At 46.8% G+C, this 18,675-nt stretch overlaps 1 protein-coding gene across 2 annotated transcripts in view; it reads left to right on the forward strand.

Annotated features, from left to right (window-relative positions):
* The window catches only part of klhdc8b (kelch domain containing 8B), an 85,534-nt gene that overhangs the window by 56,661 nt on the left and 10,198 nt on the right, over positions 1-18,675 (forward strand). For both annotated transcript variants that reach the window (XM_031565976.2, XM_031565975.2), the window contains one exon: positions 5,662-5,886. In XM_031565976.2, coding sequence (XP_031421836.1) covers positions 5,662-5,886 — 225 coding nt within the window. The remainder of the gene's footprint in view (positions 1-5,661; positions 5,887-18,675) is intronic.

The following is an 18,675-nucleotide window of genomic DNA, read 5'->3' on the forward strand; positions in this document are numbered from 1 at the left end:
TATGTCTTCTTCAGCTGCTATGGTGCTCCTCTGATGGCTCCAGGCCAGCCAGCTCCCCAATGCAGACCAGCCTAGTGCAGATGAAGTGGAAAACAATGGGTTATTGCACACTTAAATAAGAACAGAGAGAGAGAGAGAGAGAGAGAGAGAGAGAGAGGTAAAGAGAGAGCGACAGAGAGATAGAATCTGGTGTGTGTGTGTGTATGGCGTGTCTGTCTTACAGTATGTGTGGATGTCTTTCTCTCTCTCTTTCTATATTTCCCCATCCATTCCCCTCTCTCTCTTTCTCTGTCTTCTCTCTCTCATGATCTCTCTCTCTCTCAATGACTGTCTTCCTCTCTCCCTCTCTTTTGATCTCTCTCCCCTCTAAACCCTTGTTCCAAACTTTAAGTGTTTTCTTCTCTCTTTCTCCATGAATCTCACTGTGTGAGTGTGCATGTGTGTCTCGGGACTTGGTGTAATTCTGTGTCTACTTTTCTTTCTCCCTCCGTGAGTGTGTGTGTGTGTGTGTGTGTGTGTGTGTGTGTGTGTGTGTGTGTGTGCTCGCGCACATTTCTGTGTGCGTGTAGCACATTATGTTCCTCATTACCTGTTCTGTTACACCCAACTTCCCAGGCCAGACAGCACGAGGAGAGTAACCCAATTCCCTTTCCTTATCTGTGCTCCTGCTGAACGGCGGATATAAAAATGGCTGCTGGAGCAGAGGCACAATCACATTAGGTAGCCGAGTGAGGGATGAGAGGCCTGTAATGCCCTCACTTATGGAGATTCAGTTTGGGACACCGCTGCTGCAGGTCCCGGTGTTGGAGGAGAGACACAGAGCATCACGGGTGGCTAGTCTTACTACTTCATCTCCATCAGTCTCCCGCCCACACCCGTCATCCCCCCCCCCCAAATCATCCATCATCGTCTGGGGTCTCCTGGGAGACACCTACAAGATGCAAGATGCTCACTGTCTGTTTGACATTTGCCTGTTTCATTCTTTCCGCATGAAGATTAGAAGATGTAGAGTGATTTCTATGGATGATTTTATATTTGATCTTCTATATGATTCAGATAGTACAGAGTACCACAGGTCTCATACGGTCATGTTTGTTAGACATTCATTTACTGAACTGCATGTTGTTGTAGGTTTACCGATTCCTTCTGATGACACAATCATGCAGCACCATAGACATGTAGAATGGTGGGGGCATACAACATCTTTTTGACATGCACCAGGGGTTTTGTTATAAGGTTCTTCATCCAACTTCTGAAGTCTTCATGAGATAGTGTAAGGGTTTATGTGTAGAGCCAAGCCAAAGAAATGTCATGGGTTCTATGCTGAATCCTTTTTATTTCATCTTAAAGGTGCTATTAACCAATGCTTTCCTTTAAGAAAATGCAAAACATATAGTGAACTGGACCCTCTGTGGCTCTGCGTGATCAATAGACTATAGACTATATTTCCTTTAACAGGAGTGTACATAGTGCAGAGTGTTTGTGCAGTTATGCACCAGGGGCCTGAAGCAATACATTATCTAACACATCACCACTATGCCCCTCCCCGCTGTGTGATCGTGGTGACACGGGGTGACCGCGTATAGCACAGTATCACTTTATCCCTCACGGGTGATGCCTCCGTCTGGTCAAGCAGACAAATGGGCATTGGGTTCAGTTCACTGGTGGCTCCATGTCTGTCCTCAAAGCTGTCTGACTGGCACCAAGGCCAAGAAGAGAAGCCCCTCGCTGCCCGCTCCCTCTCTCACTCTCTCTCTCTCTCCTCTCTCTATCTCTCTCTGCTCTCTCTCTCTCTCTCTCTCTTGCTCTTCATCTCTCTCTCTCCTCTCTCTATCTTTCTCTCTCTCCTCTCTCTATCTCTGTCTATCTCCTCTCTCTCTCTCTCTCTCTGTGTTTGGAGATAGACATGCCTTGGAAGTTTTGTGTGTATGTACTATCCACTCAGTTATAAGTCAAAACATGGATTACCACTGTAAATGCATGTGTCTGTTGAAACTGTTCCTATATTGTTATCTGTTGTCTGTGCATCATCAGACCCCAAAACAGGAAGAGTAAGGAAGAGTTAAAAACACTCTCTAAATGTTAGGAAGAGTTAACAGGTTGATGTCCATTCTGCTGCCGTGTCCCTCTTGTCCCTGGCATTTCACAACTTTTAGAGTCCTGTCGCCTAAGAGTTAAAAGGCCAGCCAGTTTAAAAATCTGTCTCCATCTCTCTCTCTCTCTCTCACACACACACACACACACACACACACACACACACACACACACACACACACACACACACACACACACACACACACATTCATACATAGGAATGAACCACACGCAGCACTCATCCCTCACCTTCCCAATCTAACTCCTTCATTTCCTCCTCTCCCTCCCCTCCCAGACAGTGGCTTCATTGTTAAGTGCCGCTGTGTAGATATGTTGTGCGCACGCTTTGTGTGCTCGCTGTGTCTTTTGTTTATCGTGACAGGTGGATTCCCACTGTTCATGCATGTCTCTGCGGTAATACTTCCGCTGCCGTTTTGTGAGTCTCTTTTGTCGTCTACACGTTGGACATCCTACCCAGTGTGTCTTTGTCTGTCCGTCTCTCTGTTATTTGTCAGTGTAATGAGCATGGAGGCATTAAAGGCTGCAGCTTCACTGCTGAATGAGTCAACGTCCTAGAATATGGGACATTTTGGCTGGGCGACTAAGCCTCCCTCCCTCTCTTTTTTCTCTCTCTCTCACTCTCTTACTCCTGTCTCCTTTCTCTCTCCTTATCTTTCTCTCCTTCTTCCTCCCTCCTGTCTTACTCTCTCTCCTGTTTTTGTTCATCTCTCTCTCTCTCTATCCTTTGTCTTCTCTCTATCCTCCCTCTCTCTGTAGCATTCTTTGCTCCTCTTGCAGGTTCAGGTTCTGTTCCCTGCAGTGCCACGCTCATCCTGACTGTCTCCCCCTGTGTGTGTGTGTGTGTGTGTCTGTGTGTGTCTGTGAGTGTGTGTGTCTTTGTTTGTCTCTCTTCTCTCCCCCTCATGGACACTAAGTGATGCCAGAGCTGGCAGTGGAACAGACACTGTAAGAGCATTTATAGAAACAGGAGTGAGAAAGAAAAAACCCCAAGAGAAGAGGGGAGAGTGAGAGAGACAGAGCATGTGTGTGTGTGTGTGTGTGTGTGTGTGTGTCTGTATGTATGTAGGAGTAGTGACATTTCGGTCTGTCTCTCTGGTATAGCTATGTCTGGCAGTGCCACAGCAATCTGATGAGGTTGAGCTGGGGAGACTAATTTGACTAATACACACAAACACATCACTCACACTCACACTCACACTAACACAAACACATCACTCACACATACACAAACAACACTAACACATCACTCACACTCACACTAACACAACACACACAAATAGAACAAAACACAACACTATCACACACTGTGTCTGCTGCCCCTGCAAGATGGTGGCCAACACCTCCTCCATCGCCGGATCCATAGTCCACATCTTCTCACTTTAGCTGTCAATGTGCTTCTCTCTTCAGTCAGCTGGGTCACTGTGCCCCTCTCTTCATTCAGCTGGGTCAATGTGCCCGCATTCTCCACCATATGTGGCAGCCCAGCTCTCAGAAGGACGCAACCAGGGAATTTCTCAAAGGCAGGTTCTTTATTAACGCTTTAAAGTTACAACAAAGGTAATTAAACAAACAGAAAATGGGGTAAACCCTCCGGCTTGCACCCAGTGCTACCGGCACCTTCCCCTCTGTCGCTCTCTCGTCAGTCCTTCTTACTGACTCTTTAAACCCTTTTGTTTGACTAGATTGGCACTGATCAGCAACTAGTCAAACAATCTGCAGGTGAGCTTTCAATTAGGGACCTGCCTAGTCCCCAGAACACCTCCCCAGGGTCCTAAAGTCTGCCTTGTATAGGCCTGGTAGGGAATTCACCCGTGTATAAACTAAGTGGGACCCAAACGCAACACGCATACACACCATTCACAGTAACCTAGTAACACAACATACATATAGACACCAGCCACATACACATAAATATACACACACACACACACTAGTCACATGATTGCTGCTCCTTGAACTTTTAAGACAGATAAGCAACAGCCAGGAAAACAGGCAAATTTGACACTGATTCTGCAAAGGCCTGCCTGGTAGAACGCATATGACCAAGTTTTCTTTCCACATCCTCCTCCAGTCAGCTTGTTTATTGCCTGATATTGTCAGTCATCCACCAGTCAGCCTCCCGCACACTGGACGCGACTCTGACACACAACCAGCCCTGACACACTTAGCCAGGTGTGAGTTTCAGAGATCTAGTGTGTGGGCAGCGTACTGAGACACTGTTAAATTATCCCTGAGGGTGTGTATGTGTGTGTGTGTCTGTGTCTGTGTGTGTGTGTGTGTGTGTGCTGCCCCCTCTGTCTGGCCTTGGGCAGGTAATAGAGAGCGGGTCAACCAGAACTGACAGATGAGTCAACATCGCCCAGGCAAGGCTTTTCCTACGGGGTGGACTGTCCTATTTCAGCAAGTGAGGATGTGTGTGTGTGTGTGTGTGTGTGTGTGTGTGTGTGTGCGTGTGAGAGAGAGAGCATGTGTGCATACATGCATGCATGTGTATGTCTGTCTGTGTGTGTGTATGTGTGTGTGTGTGTGAGAGTATGTCTTTTTACACATGCATTTCTCTGTGTTGATCCTGTGTGCGTGTGTGTACATACAGTATGTGCATGTATCAGTGTGTGTGTGTATTTATGGATGCTTAATGCGGAAATGTATGTGTCGGCATGGCGAAGGATCACAGTGTAAGAGCAGCTGATTGAGACGTTAACACAAAAAAATGTGAACGTTTTGCAACTGTGGGTGTGTGTGTGTGTGTGTGTGTATGTGTATGCAGTTCTGAAGAATGCAGTTCTCTGAGGCTCAAAATATGTGTATGTGCGCGTGTGTGTGTGTGTGTGTGTGTGTGTGTGTGTGTGTGAACGCCTGTGTGCGTGCTCACGTACCTGCGAGTGTGTGTGTGTTTACGTAAAAGCTTCCCTTACTTGAGTGACTCGTGACCCCCACTCCTGTGAAAGCTAAGAGAATGGGCGTTTGCCTGACCTGCGCTGCACTGCGCTGCTGGCTGAGGGAAAGAGAGAGCGCTGGTACAGGGACAGAACTAAAATAGGTGTGAGCAGACCCAGACCCATGACCCAGTTTGAGCAGAACTCCTCCGCTCCTCACTGCTGAGATTTGCATGTGAATGAGCTGAGTGTGTGTCTCCCTCCAGCAGTGTCCTCACCTCTCCATCTGCTCCTCTACTGCGTCCATCCCTCCTTACAGGATGAATTACTGTCACCTCCTGGCCACCACTAACTCTCTCTCCCTCTCTCTCTCTCTCCCTCTCTCTCTCTCTCTCTCCCTCCCTCTCTCTCTCCCTCTCTCTCTCTTTCCCACCCTCACACATTTTCTTTCTGTCTATCTCTCTCCTTCCCTCTACTCTCTTTGCATCTTTCTCTTGCTCTCTCTCTCTCCACTCACTTTTACTCTCACTTTCTGTCTCCGCCTGTCTTTCTGTCTTCTCTCTTTCTCTGATTCTGTCTCTTGCTCTTTATATTTTTTTTCTCTGTTCTCTCTCTCCCTCCCTCCCTCTCGCTCTCTCTCTCTCTCTCTCTCTCTCTCTCTCTGCTGCAGGTGGGCGTCAAGGTAAGCTGCCTGTGACGGCGTTTGAAGCCTTTGACCTGGAAGTGAAGAGCTGGACGCGTTTCCCCTGCATCCCCAGCCGGCGCGCCTTCTCCTGCTGCGCGGCCACGGAGCGCGCCTTCTACAGCCTGGGGGGGCTCCAGCAGCCGGGGCCACACAACTTCTACTCCCGGCCCCACTTCGTCAGCACCATGGAGGAGTACGACACCGAGCAGGGTGAGGAGCGGCGGCAACGACGCACTATTTTCATTTCAGTCACGTTTGGTTTGTTTAGTACCGTCACCGACGGGCCCTGACTGAATCTGATTCAACTTAATTCAATTCAATTTAATTCAGTTCAGTTCAGTGCAGCTCAATTCAATAAATGTAAGTCATCCCTTGAGGGGTAAGTAAAGGTATGTGAGGCCGAGTATACATGTAAACTTGAACACAAACCAGTATGCAGCAGCAACATAGCACGTCAGATCTGGTGCATTATAATATATGAGATGCTAGAAACGTTAACCCATATCCTTCACCCTTTTGGAGCAGGTTCTTGGTAATAGTGCCTTGGAGAATTGACAAATCTGTATAGATTGATATTTAATAAGGATTTTAAATCCTGCTCAAAAAAATATTGATATATAAGAAGTTTGAAGGCTGGCACAACCAAACTTGGATAACCAGATTTTGTCTGTAAAGTCCAGGTTGGATGCTCGTGTATGTAAATACCCACACACATGTACAAAAGCACTCACTAATACCCAGGCTTGAGCACAGGCTAGCATGTACACATCTTCATATATATTCCCCCCCACTGAAACAGTACAAACAGAAGAAGCAAATAGTGAAACAAACAGAAAAAGAATGAAGATGCAATTAGATGTGTGTGCCATGTCACATGGGCACGGCACGTGTATGTCTGACGGGGCGGTGTGTTTTGTACTCCGAGACAAGTCTCGTATGTCGATTTAGCATTCCAGTGCAGCCCTACACTATGAATCACCCTTCCATATCAGGATGAAACTCAGAATGCTGAGTGCCTTTCACCTATGTGTGTGTGTGTGTGTGTGTGTGTGTGTGTGTGTGTGTGTGTGTGTATAGTGTGTGTGTGTGTGTGTGTGTGTGTGTGTGTGTGTGTGTGTGTGTGTGTGGGTGGGTGGGTGGGTGGGTGGGTGTGAGTGTGTGTGTATATGGGGATGTGTTTGTAGGGATGCGAGTGTGTGTTTTTTTGTGTAGAGCTGTGTGTGTGTGTGTGTGTGTATGTGAATAGGTGTATGGGTGTGTGGGTGTCTGAGTGTGAGGGAAGAAATGACTGAAGGAAAGCAGTAGATTTTTATCACTCATCTTTTATGACAACAGCCCTTTTCATTCACTGACACGTTCTTGTCTAGACCCAGATTAAACGTTTATGGCCCACATTAAATCCCCTTTCCTTTGGTGGCTTAGGGTTAATTCCAAACGCCCAGGCATTCATAACGGCACATAAAGAGAGTGAGAGAGAGGGGGGGGGGAGAGAGAGGGAGAGAGAGGGAGAGAGTGAGAGAGAGAGAGAGAGAGAGAGTGAGAGTGAGAGTGAGAGAGAGAGAGAGAGGGAGGGAGAGGGACAGGGAGAGAGAGAGAGAGTGAGAGAGACAGAGAGAAAGAAGACCCTCAGTTACCAGATCCCCTTATCATGTCAGTTTTTTTTCAGTTTTTTCTTTCTTCTCTGGAATATTCCTTATCTATGGCTGCTCATTTCCCCCTCGTTTTTATTGGCGCCGTGTCCAACCCCTAGGGCTGCTGGCTCAAACTCTGCAACCATGGCGATGGCCGCCGCTGATAATGCGAAGTGCGGAAGCACACAGCGAGCCCCAGCCCTGAGCAGAGCTGCAGTGCATTCATATTAAAGACACACATCCACAAGATACGCAATCTATTTCTCTTGCACACACACACACATACAATCACACACACACACACACACACACAATCATACACACACACAATCACACACACACACACACACATATACACAAACATACACATATGTACACACATAATTTCACACTCACACACACACACACACACACATTCATACATACACAACCACCTTCTTCAGTGAAGCTTGTTAGCTATTCACGAAAGACATGATTCTGGCATTGACTAGCAGAGAGAATCAAAAATCAATAGAAATAAAAACAAATGTACCATCCCAAAAGGCCTTCATTGCATGTTGTGTACTGAACCACCATGGTTGTAGACACTCGTCTGTGAACTTGAAGATTGTCATCATCACCATTAACCAGCCCAGTCTGGTGAGTCCCGTGCCGTTGTCACAGCCAGTGTATAGCAGCCGGCTAAGCACCAATGAGGTGAGGGACAGGCAGTGGCAAGGGGAAGGTTGTAACCTGTTTCTTTTTTCTCTGTGTATGTTCTCATCAGGACATTAGCATTTAAATATCCTCATAAAAAACCATTAGTCATTCATGAAGTTAATGGAAGCTGCCTCTCAGTACCCCCTGTGTGTGTGTGTGTGTGTGTGAGAGAGAGAGAGAGAGAGAGAGAGAGAGTGTGTGTGTGTGTCTGTCTATGTGTGTGTGTGTATGTGTGAGTGCATGTGCATGTCTATTTTGCTGCCATAGGCACGCTCTGTGTTAATGGAAGCCATTCCGTACCACTGTCTGCATGTGAGTGGCAATCTGTAATTCCATTATCACCTTCCCTATTATGCTGGAGCATGAGGATAATGTGTCCATGTGTAATTACCTGCCCACGTGTTACAAGCCATCTCCTCAATTACACATTTACACGGCACCCCTCCGCTCAGCCACCTTATTCGCTTCACTCACTTACCGGGACGTTTGACTGGCCACGGCACACTACACATCTATGAACATGCCACACGCTATACATCTATACACATGCCACACGCTACACATCTATACACATGCCACACGCTACACATCTATACACATGCCACACGCTACACATCTATGAACATGCCACACGCTACACATCTATGAACATGCCACACGCTACACATCTATGAACATGCCACACGCTACACATCTATGAACATGCCACACGCTACACATCTATGAACATGCCACACGCTACACATTTATGAACATGCCACACGCTACACATCTATGAACATGCCACAAGCTACACATCTATACACATGCCACAAGCTACGCTTCTGTGTGGGTGGTGCTTACCTGCTCTGTTATATTTGCAAGTGGGTTTATGTAGTATATGTATGTGTAAAAGGGTGCTCTCATGCATGGTTGGTTGTTTATGTGTTTGCCAAGTGTGTGTTCTTGTTTCAGTGTGCGTATGTCTGTGTGTGTGTGCGCGCTCTACATAGGTGCACACATGGGAATATGAGCACACACCCTTACACTAAGTGCCCAGAGTGTGTTTCACAAGTGTTTCTTTGTTTTTGTGTGTGTTCTTTTTCAAAGGCTGCATTTAAGTGGGAAACAAAAAAAAAACACTGTCCTTCCATTTGAATCATGTGCAGTGTGAAATCATAAGCTCTCTTCACTGAAGAGCCTGCTGTTACTCCCGGCTCCTGTTCGGAGATGAGCGGCTTAATTATCAGAGATGGGCCGCCTCCCCAAGATAGCCTCAGAGACTAACTCACAGAGAGGAGCGTCAGCATTAAGATTCAGTGCCATGTCTTCTCAACAAAAAATAAAACAGTGCCCACAAGCGCCCTCTGAGCTGCTCAAACTAAGTATAAAAAAAACTTGTGAATTGCCTCACTGGAGGGGCATTGCCGGCAAGTGTGCCTCTCTCCCTTTCTTCCCACATCCCTGCCTACTTCTCCTTTCTTCTCCGGTCTTTCTCCCTCTTTCTTTCCACCTCACTGTGGTTAGGGAACAAACCCTCTGAGTTTCTCCTACTCATTTATTTATCAGTACAGAGGGATTGAAAACTCTTCATCTAGCTCTTTATGATGTCCTGCTGGCTGTCCGTTTTTTGTTTCTCTCTTTTTCTGTCTGTTTTCCTTTTTCTCTCTTTTGTTAACACACACATACACACACACGCATGCGCATGTGCGCACACACGCGCACACACGCATAGACACATACATGCACAGACACATACACGCACACATTCCCACAAACTAACATAGGAGAACCCTAAATAGACACGCACACACACACACACACACACTTACAGACACACACACACAGACACACGCACACACACACTCTTTTACAGACACTCACAGACACACACACACAGACACACTCACACACACACACACATTCACACACATACACACACTCAAACACACTTTACTTCTTTATTTGGATTCGATAAATAAGTACATATCATGGCAAAATCCAAATTTGGCTTAGAGGAAGTATTAAAATGCAGAGAAAGTTTCAGTCCATATTGTACATTAAGGGTAAAGGTGACACCTGCGCCTCCAGATGAAGAGACTACCTATTAGTGCTGATATAGAGCAGTACTTTGTGAAGGGTTTGGCCCTTTTCTTAGAGTCTACAGATATGCAGGCCTCGCACACACATTTTATGCACATGACCTAAGCTACCAAAGATCAGGGCAATGACTTTACATGAGTAGCCATAGTTGGTTAAAACATTACATAAGGGTTAGTTTTGACGCATAGCAGGTGTCAGAAGAGCATCCAATTTCAATGATTGTGATCGCTTTGTTGTTTTCATCAATTGTCACAAGGTCTGGTGTATTTGGGATGTGCTTAATGGCAGTTTCCATTGTGTTCCACACACACACTCACAGACACACACACACACACAGACACACGCGCGCACACACAACACACACTCTCACACACACACACACACACAGACACACTCACACACACACTCACACACACACACACACACACACACACACACACACACACACACGCCAACACACACACACACACTCACACACAACGGCCTGCTACTCTGATAAGCTCGCTGCTATAAACTAAAGACTTTACTTTGTTTGCTGCATCATCACTGTAGCTCTTCAGGCGGCTCAGTGCGTTTGTCTGCTGCCTCCTCAAGCCTCCGCTATCCCATAAATCCCCTCTCCATAGACACATTCTGATCCCAGCCCGTACCACCACGAACGCTCTCCCACCTCACCAGGGACACCATTCTGGCTCAGCCACAGTACTTACTGTAAAAACTCACACAAATCCCACTTGATTGCCGTTGGACTCAGTGTGGTGGGTCTTCACCTCCTTGCCTGGGCGGCTTTTTTTTTTCGCTTTAGCGGTCAGCGGTGGAGCACACTGTTCTCTTCTTAGTCGATAAATTATTGAGCCGCACCACGAATTCTAATTAGGGAGAGAGAGGGAGAGAGAGAGAGAGAGAGAGAGAGAGAGAGAGAGAGAGAGAGAGAGCAGCATAACAGCAGCTTTCTGCTTTTGCCACAACATTTTAATCCTTGATCATGTTAAGATTTAGTCCGGAATTTTCTAGTGACTTACAGCACGGTGCAGTATTTCTCAGATTAGATGTTTTTGTGCTAATAAAGTTGTCTTGACTCGTATCTCATTTCATTGTGATTTGTCAGCGTCGCGCAGCAAGCATTGTCATGATTTTAGCCGTTTTTTAGTGCTTGATAAAGCCTCAGGTGCTCATGTGAAAAAAATCAGCACACATTTCATTTGGGAGGAAACTCGGTCGAAATTGCAGTTTGGAGTATCAATACAAACGATTGCTGTTCAGTGAGCTGGCTGCCATTTAATAATCTTTGAAGTGTATCGACCAAGGTTTTCAATCTATGCACCATCCTTAGGGAGCGGCTTCTGCCAGTACCCTGTTTGGTGGGGATGAAATGTGTTTTTATATTGAGAATTCCACCATGATATCAAAAGGATTGCAGGTAATTATAGACTTTCATGTTTCATTGATTTGTTTTGACTGACTTTTTGTATCTCCTAATATACTTTCCTTTTAGTTTTGGTTTGGTTACTGTTTTAAGTGAAACCATTGTGTTAGTATCTATGGCTGGCACACAGCCAGTGGTGCTAAGGTGCGATGTGGAGTCAGTGTTGTTGGAGGCCAGGCATCCAGTAGTGTGAAGTAGAATGCAAGGCTGGGCCACAGGCCATCTGCACCCTGTGCTGTGTCTCCACAAAGTGATCATTTATAAACACGGCGTGTGGGATCGGCCCCTCGACCCAGTCCAGCTCAGGCAGGATTACAGGGGAAGGCTTTGATCTTTCAGATCGACCTGCAGCCACAGTGGGCTCTCCTCTCTCTGAGTGAATCTCTCTATCACCTCTCTCTCTTTCTCTCTCTTTCTCTCTCTCTTTCTCTTCACCATCACCATCACCCCCTCTCTCACACACGAGAACACACTGTGTAAACCTTCAGTTCCCTCTTCATCATTCTTTAAATACCAGCCCTGTAACAGACTTCTGACATGATGTTTACTGTGTTCTTTTGGTTTTCCTGTGTACCCTACAAAGTGCACATGCGGTTATGCCAGTGTATCTTTACACACGTGTGTGTGTGTGTGTGTGTGTGTGTGTGGGTGTGGGTGTGTGTCTGTGTGTTTTTCCAAAAAGTTCTCTTCATTTGTTGTTCATTGTGTTTGAGCATGAATGACAATGTGTGTGTGTGTGTGTGTGTGTGTGTGTGTGTGTGTGTGTGTGTGTGTGTGTGTGTATGTAATGGTGTATATGTGGGCAGGTGTTTTTGCCATAGGTTCCATCCCCATAGGCTGAGTGAATCAGTGTCACAGTCAGAGCTGCAGCTCTTCCCAGCCCCTCCATCTGCTCACCTTGAAAGCATATTCATGACACACTCACTTCAAAATAACACGCACGAGAAACTAATAACATAGCAGAACACTAAATAGACACACACACAGACACACACACAGACACACGCACACACACGCACACACACACAAACACACACACACACACACACACACATAAATGAACAACAAAACAGGAATGATGCCTCTGATTCACCTATTTTGTTCCCTCTCCGCCCCATTCAGACAGCATAAAGTGCTGTGCGAACAATAGAAGCCGAACAGTGCAGTTTCATCATCATGGCCAGGAGCTCAACCCCCCTCCCTGGATACAGCCAGCCTGGCGTGCCGACTGCACTGTGCTGCGCTGTAATGTGCTGTATGGAGAAGGCAGGATCTTTTCGTACATTCACATGTACATTTTTAATCATCGCTGACAGGAAAGCAACGCCAGGCTCATCATTATTCCTATAGGGGCTTGCAGAAGATTGAAAGGGCCACGGACAAAAGCCTGGGATCAAAGTATATTTGTGCCTCCATACATGTGACAATGAGGCTGGAGCCCGGCTGCAGTAGGGCTGGGTGGGGTGGTGGTGGTGGAAGTAGATGGGGAGAGGAGAGAGAAGGAGGGCCAAAGAAAAGAGGTCGAGGAGAGGAGAAGAAAGGGGAGAGGAGAGGAGAAGATCATAAAAAAGGACAAAGAGGACAGAAGAGCAAAGGGGATCGGAGAGGAGGAGAGAAGTGAAAGAGAGACAGGGAAAAGGAGACGAGAAGAGGAGAGTGGAGATGAATTGAGAGGAGAGGATTGGGTGTGAGGGAAAGGAGAGGAGTGGTAAGGAGAAGGCAAGGCAAGTATATTTATATGGGACATTTCATACACAGAGGCACATATTTATATGGCACATTTCATACAGAGAGGCAATTTAATGTGCTTTACATAAATAAAAGCAAAAGGATAAATAAAGAAAAACAAAGACAAAGTGCTTAAGAGTGGAAACAATAAAAGACAGTAATATATTTGAAAGATAAATAATATAATTTTAAAAATGTACAAAAACAAAGTACATAAAGTAGAATACAAACATAGTGGAAGTAGCCCTTACTATGTTATTAGAGCGCAATCATAGGCACATAAAAAGGCATCTGGCAGTTTCTTCCAGTTGCATGCATCATAACAGCTAAATGCTGCTTCACCATGTTTGGTCTGTACTCCGGGTTCCATGGATCTAAGAGGCCTACTCTGTTTACAGTATATTCTTTAAACATATCAGAGATGTATTCGGGGGCCTAAACCACCCAGTGAGATATAGACTTGTAGCAGCACTTTAAAAGCTATTTAGTGACTAACTCAAAGCCAGTGTGAAGATTTAAAAACTGGAGCAATGCGCTCTGGGAAGGGAGTGGAGGAGAGCAGGGGGGTGTGTTGTGTTAAGAAAAGCCTTTCATGCTTGTTTATATTCTCCCCAGCGGTTTTACTACACCACTGGCCGGAGCACTCTGACATAATCCCCCTGGAGCCTGGTGGAAGCGTGGGAGAGGAGAGGAGACGCACCAAGCTCAGCACAGGCAGGCAGACAGACAGATAGGCAGACAGATAGATGGATAGGCAGGCAGACAGACAGGTAGGTAGGTAGACAGACAGCTAGGTAGGTAGACAGATAGGCAGACAGATACAGGTAGGCAGACAGACAGGTAGGTAGACAGATAGGTAGGTAGGTAGACAGATAGGCAGACAGACAGGTAGGCAGACAGACAGGTAGGTAGACAGATAGGTAGGTAGGTAGACAGATAGGCAGGCAGACAGACAGGTAGGTAGGTAGACAGACAGACAGGTATGTAGACAGAGGCAGGCAGACAGTCAGACAGGTAGGTAGACAGACAGGCTGGCTGGCAGACAGGTAGGTAGGTAGACAGGTAGGCAGGCAGACAGTCAGGCCTGAGTGCCACAGGCCACAGAGGGCACTGACTGCCGAGGGAGAGGGGTGGAAAAAATGGCATTAGCATAAATTGGCGCCTGCAAATTGCAAGAAATGATTCCCCTTCAGAAACAGACTGAGGACATGAGTCAAGTAAACCGAATTAGGGAGCCATATTTGTCCGCTCAGCCCGGGAGTTGGAAATTGACATGATGGAGCAGTGTGCTATGAAATCTGAGCTAATGCAGCTGCCGTAGCTTGACTGACAGTGCAGTAATTAAATTGTAGCTTCTTGTACTGTACGTCAGGAGGTATAACATATGCTGTTGAAGAAAGTGGCTGTCTGAGTCGCTGGGTGTGTTACTTGTTTGGAACGCTGCAGTGTGCACCCACAGAACCACTCACTGCCTGACAACAGGTGCTGGTCTGACCACCTACAAAATGATCGTTGGTCAGCAGACTGGTGTGTATAGGTAATTAGATTTAGTCAGGCGAGAAATAACAAATCTTCCTCTCGTTGGTCGCTGTAGCAACCTTATAGAACAGCATATTTCATCTCGATTTCAAGGGCCCTCTCTCACCACGGCAGGAAAAAGTGTCCCCCGGGAAGAGGGTCCAGAGGCATTAGGGCTCCCTTGTGGTCCCCTTCGTGCTCTGAGTCCCCCTGATGTTGGGCTTTGCCACCATTCTAGCGTAAAGCAGGACTCGGCTCTGCTCTGCTGGGCTCCCTCTCTCTGTTTGGTAAGATAGTCGAGACGCTCCTGAGCCCGTTGCCTACAAACAAAAGCTCCTTTCCATCTGAGCAAGTGCTGCTGCTACAGTCAGTGAATAGCAATGTTGTTGCCACGCGAGTAGACATTAAATGCGCCCATGTATATTGTTATTTGTCTGCGTTCACAGGGCCCTGGTATACAGCGGTTAGCCGCCCGTGTGTAATTACTACAGCTTTGTCACTCATTCAGAGGCTCAGCATGCAAATGTAGCTACTATATAGATAGTGTGTTCTGTATAATGAGAGTGTATACTGAGAGTGTAAAGACTTTTTGCACAGAACGCCATGTTGCTGACATCGATCGCACTGTGAGAGAGGCGCTGAATTGCCATTTCAAGAGTATTTTTAATGGAAATCCCTATTTAGTCTTGGACCATACTTAAGCCCTGTTTGAGAATTCAGCGCTGAGTGTGTTTCGGGTGGTTCTGTGCTTCTGCGCTTCTGCACCGATGACAGGAAACGTGTGTAACTTCTCACGAATGTGACCGTGCCACACCGAGCTCTCTGTCAAAGCGCTCAAGTGAAAGCGAAGGATTAGTCCATTGATCTCCTCGAGAAATAATCCCAGAATTCACGTCTCGAGGCTAAAAAGATGAGTGTTTCTGAGAGACGCACGCGTCGGACTGAGCGTCAGGCAGAGTGGCTTTGATGAGAACTAGCGTCAACATCCGAGCTGTGATTCGCAAAAGGAGGTGATGATTTGAGAGATATGGGAGAGTCGGGAGCTGGAAAGCACACCTCATTGAATGGCTGCCGATCGTTGATCAAGCAGTTTCTCAGGTGACAGCTGGACTTCAGAAGAAGTATTCACTTACGTAGCACACGTTTGTTTTTGTTTTGGTTTTGACTTTTCATCATGTCATAAAAAAAAAATGGTAACAGCAGAGGATGAATCACACCTTGAAAGCCATCCAGGAAATAGACATCAGACGGTTTGGAGCGGATTCAATCTGCTGTCTGTTGGTCCGTGTCCATCTGTGTGCATATGTGTAGCGGGAATGTGTCAGGCATGGCAATGCTGCGACAGGAAATTATGCGGAAGTGGGGGCACATCTCTCTCCACGCCTCGTCTGTGTAGCAGCTGCAGGGGAGGAAGTCATATTTTAAGGGCCGCAGCTAACAGACCAGGAATGATTAGATGTGCGAGTGGGCAATGATATGTGTGGACTGTGTGTGATGATTGGTTTCTGCATTTGTGTGGGTGTGTGTGTAGCTGTGACCTATGTCTTTTGTTGTTAGAGAGCTGTATGGATGTTGCTAGGCCATACTGCATATGTGTTTGTGACTATATGGTGTGTTTGTATACCATGTAGGCCTACATTGTCTTTGATTGTGTGCATATGTGTTTGTGAGTGGCAGTGTAACCGAGTCTTACACAGTGTGTGTGTGTCTGTGTGTGTGTGTGTGTGTGTGTGTGTGTGTGTGTGCATGTGTGTGTGTCTCTGTGTGTGTGTGTATGTATGTGTGTGTGTTTGTGTGTGTGTGTGTGTGTGTGTGTGTGTTTTTTTTTGTATGAAAAGGGGGGATTGATTTCTTGGCTTTAAATAAACACACACCAGCTGGGTCATTGTTTTCTGCCCCCTGATCTGTCAGTCACTCCATTTCTGCACAGCCCCATAGCCTCAGAGAAGAGCACATCTGTTTGGGTGCCAGCACAGACTTCTGGGGAGTGTGGAGGTGTGTGTGTGTGTGATGAGGAATGCAGAGGTGTGTTCATGTTTCTTTGTGTATGTGTGTGTGTGTGTGTGTGTGTGTGTGTGTGTGTGTGAGAGAGAGAGAGAGACAGAGAGAGTGTGTGTGTGTGTCTGTCTATGTGTGTGTGTGTGTGTGTGTGTGTGTGTGTGTGGTGTGTGTGTGTGTGTGTGTGTGTGTGTGTGTGTGTGTGTGTGTGTGTGTGTGTGCGCGCGCAATGTCTGTATAAGTGGCAACAAGCTTCAAACTCTCTCTCCCTTTGGAGTCAGCCAGGTACCTCAGGCCAGACAGCCACACAGCTCACACAGAATGGTGACCAGAGAGCCACACAGCTCACACAGAATGGTGACTAGACAGCCACACAGCTCACACAGAGTAGTTGCCAGAGAGCCACACAGCTCACACAGAATGGTAACCAGTTACAGACAGTAGAGATCGTATAAGTGTCAGAGACAAAAGGCCATGAAAATGCCCTGGGGCAAGAGCAGCACAGGTACTGTCTCTGGTGCTTGCCACAGTGTGTGTGTGTGTGTGTGTGTGTTGTGTGGTGTGTGTGTGTGTGTGTGTGTGTGTGTGTGTGTGTGTGTGTGTGTGTGTGTGTGTGTGTGTGTGTGTGTGTGTGTGTGTGTGTGTGAACATGTTACGACTGCCAGATCTGACACGCAGCCATGAGTGGGAGTTTCTCCAAACATGCTGGACTTCAGTATATGCACAATTAAACATATTTGCATGTGTGTATGCACACAACACACACACACACACACACACACACTCTCACCCATACGTGCACACTTGCATACACACTCACACCATGGTGTCTGTGGCAGTACTTTATTCCACGTTATCTCTCAGTTGCAGCAGGGAAAAGGGGAAAAAGGGAATGGTTCATGCTTACTTAACTCCTCCCTCCTTTTCTCTCTCTCTTTCTTTTTCTCTTCCTCTCTCTCTCTCTGTCCCTCCTTTACATAATATTAGTCATCATTTTCCCGGTAGTGAGAAGCCTATCTGTTACACTAAGCTCATCTTCTTATCTAAGCACTGGCTGCTTTGCCACAGCAGCTTCTCGCCTCACTCCTGCAGCCCAGTGCTCCAGTGGCTGTGTGTTTAGCTGCTCCATGTCTGTGCCCATGTCTGCCCATGTCTGTGCCCACGCCTGCTCCATGTCTGTGCCCACGCCCGCTCCATGTCTGTGCCCACGCCCGCTCCATACCTGCTCCATGTCTGTGCCCATGTCTGTGCCCATGTCTGTGCCCATACCTGCTCCATGTCTGTGCCCATGTCTGTGCCCACGCCCGCTCCATGTCTGTGCCCACGCCCGCTCCATGTCTGTGCCCACGCCCGCTCCATGTCTGTGCCCATGCCCGCTCCATGTTGAAGGCGTTGCAAATCAGAATTAAGGATCCGAGTTAATAATGATTGACAACAATCAATAATCCAATGAATATTTGTTGCTTTTTAATTGGACTTGAAATTTAAAATGTAAGGGTTTCTGGTTGAATGTCCTGAATACAGGCCTCTGAGACATTTGCTCACAGCTGGATCTCTTAATCAATCATTTCCCCTGTGAAACCAACAGTGTGAAGATTCACGTCTCAGAGATAGCAGACCGACACATATTCATGGATGGACGGGGCTATGGGGTGACACCCCTTATGCTATGTAGGAGAACTGGGACTGTTTCAACATCTAATCAGAGATATAGGTGAATCTTTTGGGTGAAGCCTCCCTCTCTCCATCGATGCATCATTGCAAGAATTAAAGCTTGTTTCCTGAGTGAGCATTCTCCGACTGAGTCGCCACCAAGCTTTTGGTACTAAAGAAAAATACCATCAATGCTTGTGCCCATGCCCAGACGTTGCCAGTGTGTGTGCCAGGGCCCCTGTGACATCACTCTCTCGTCTCCCT

Source organism: Clupea harengus, chromosome 4 (assembly GCF_900700415.2).
Source record: "Clupea harengus chromosome 4, Ch_v2.0.2, whole genome shotgun sequence".
In the NCBI taxonomy this organism is placed as follows: Eukaryota; Metazoa; Chordata; class Actinopteri; order Clupeiformes; family Clupeidae; genus Clupea; species Clupea harengus.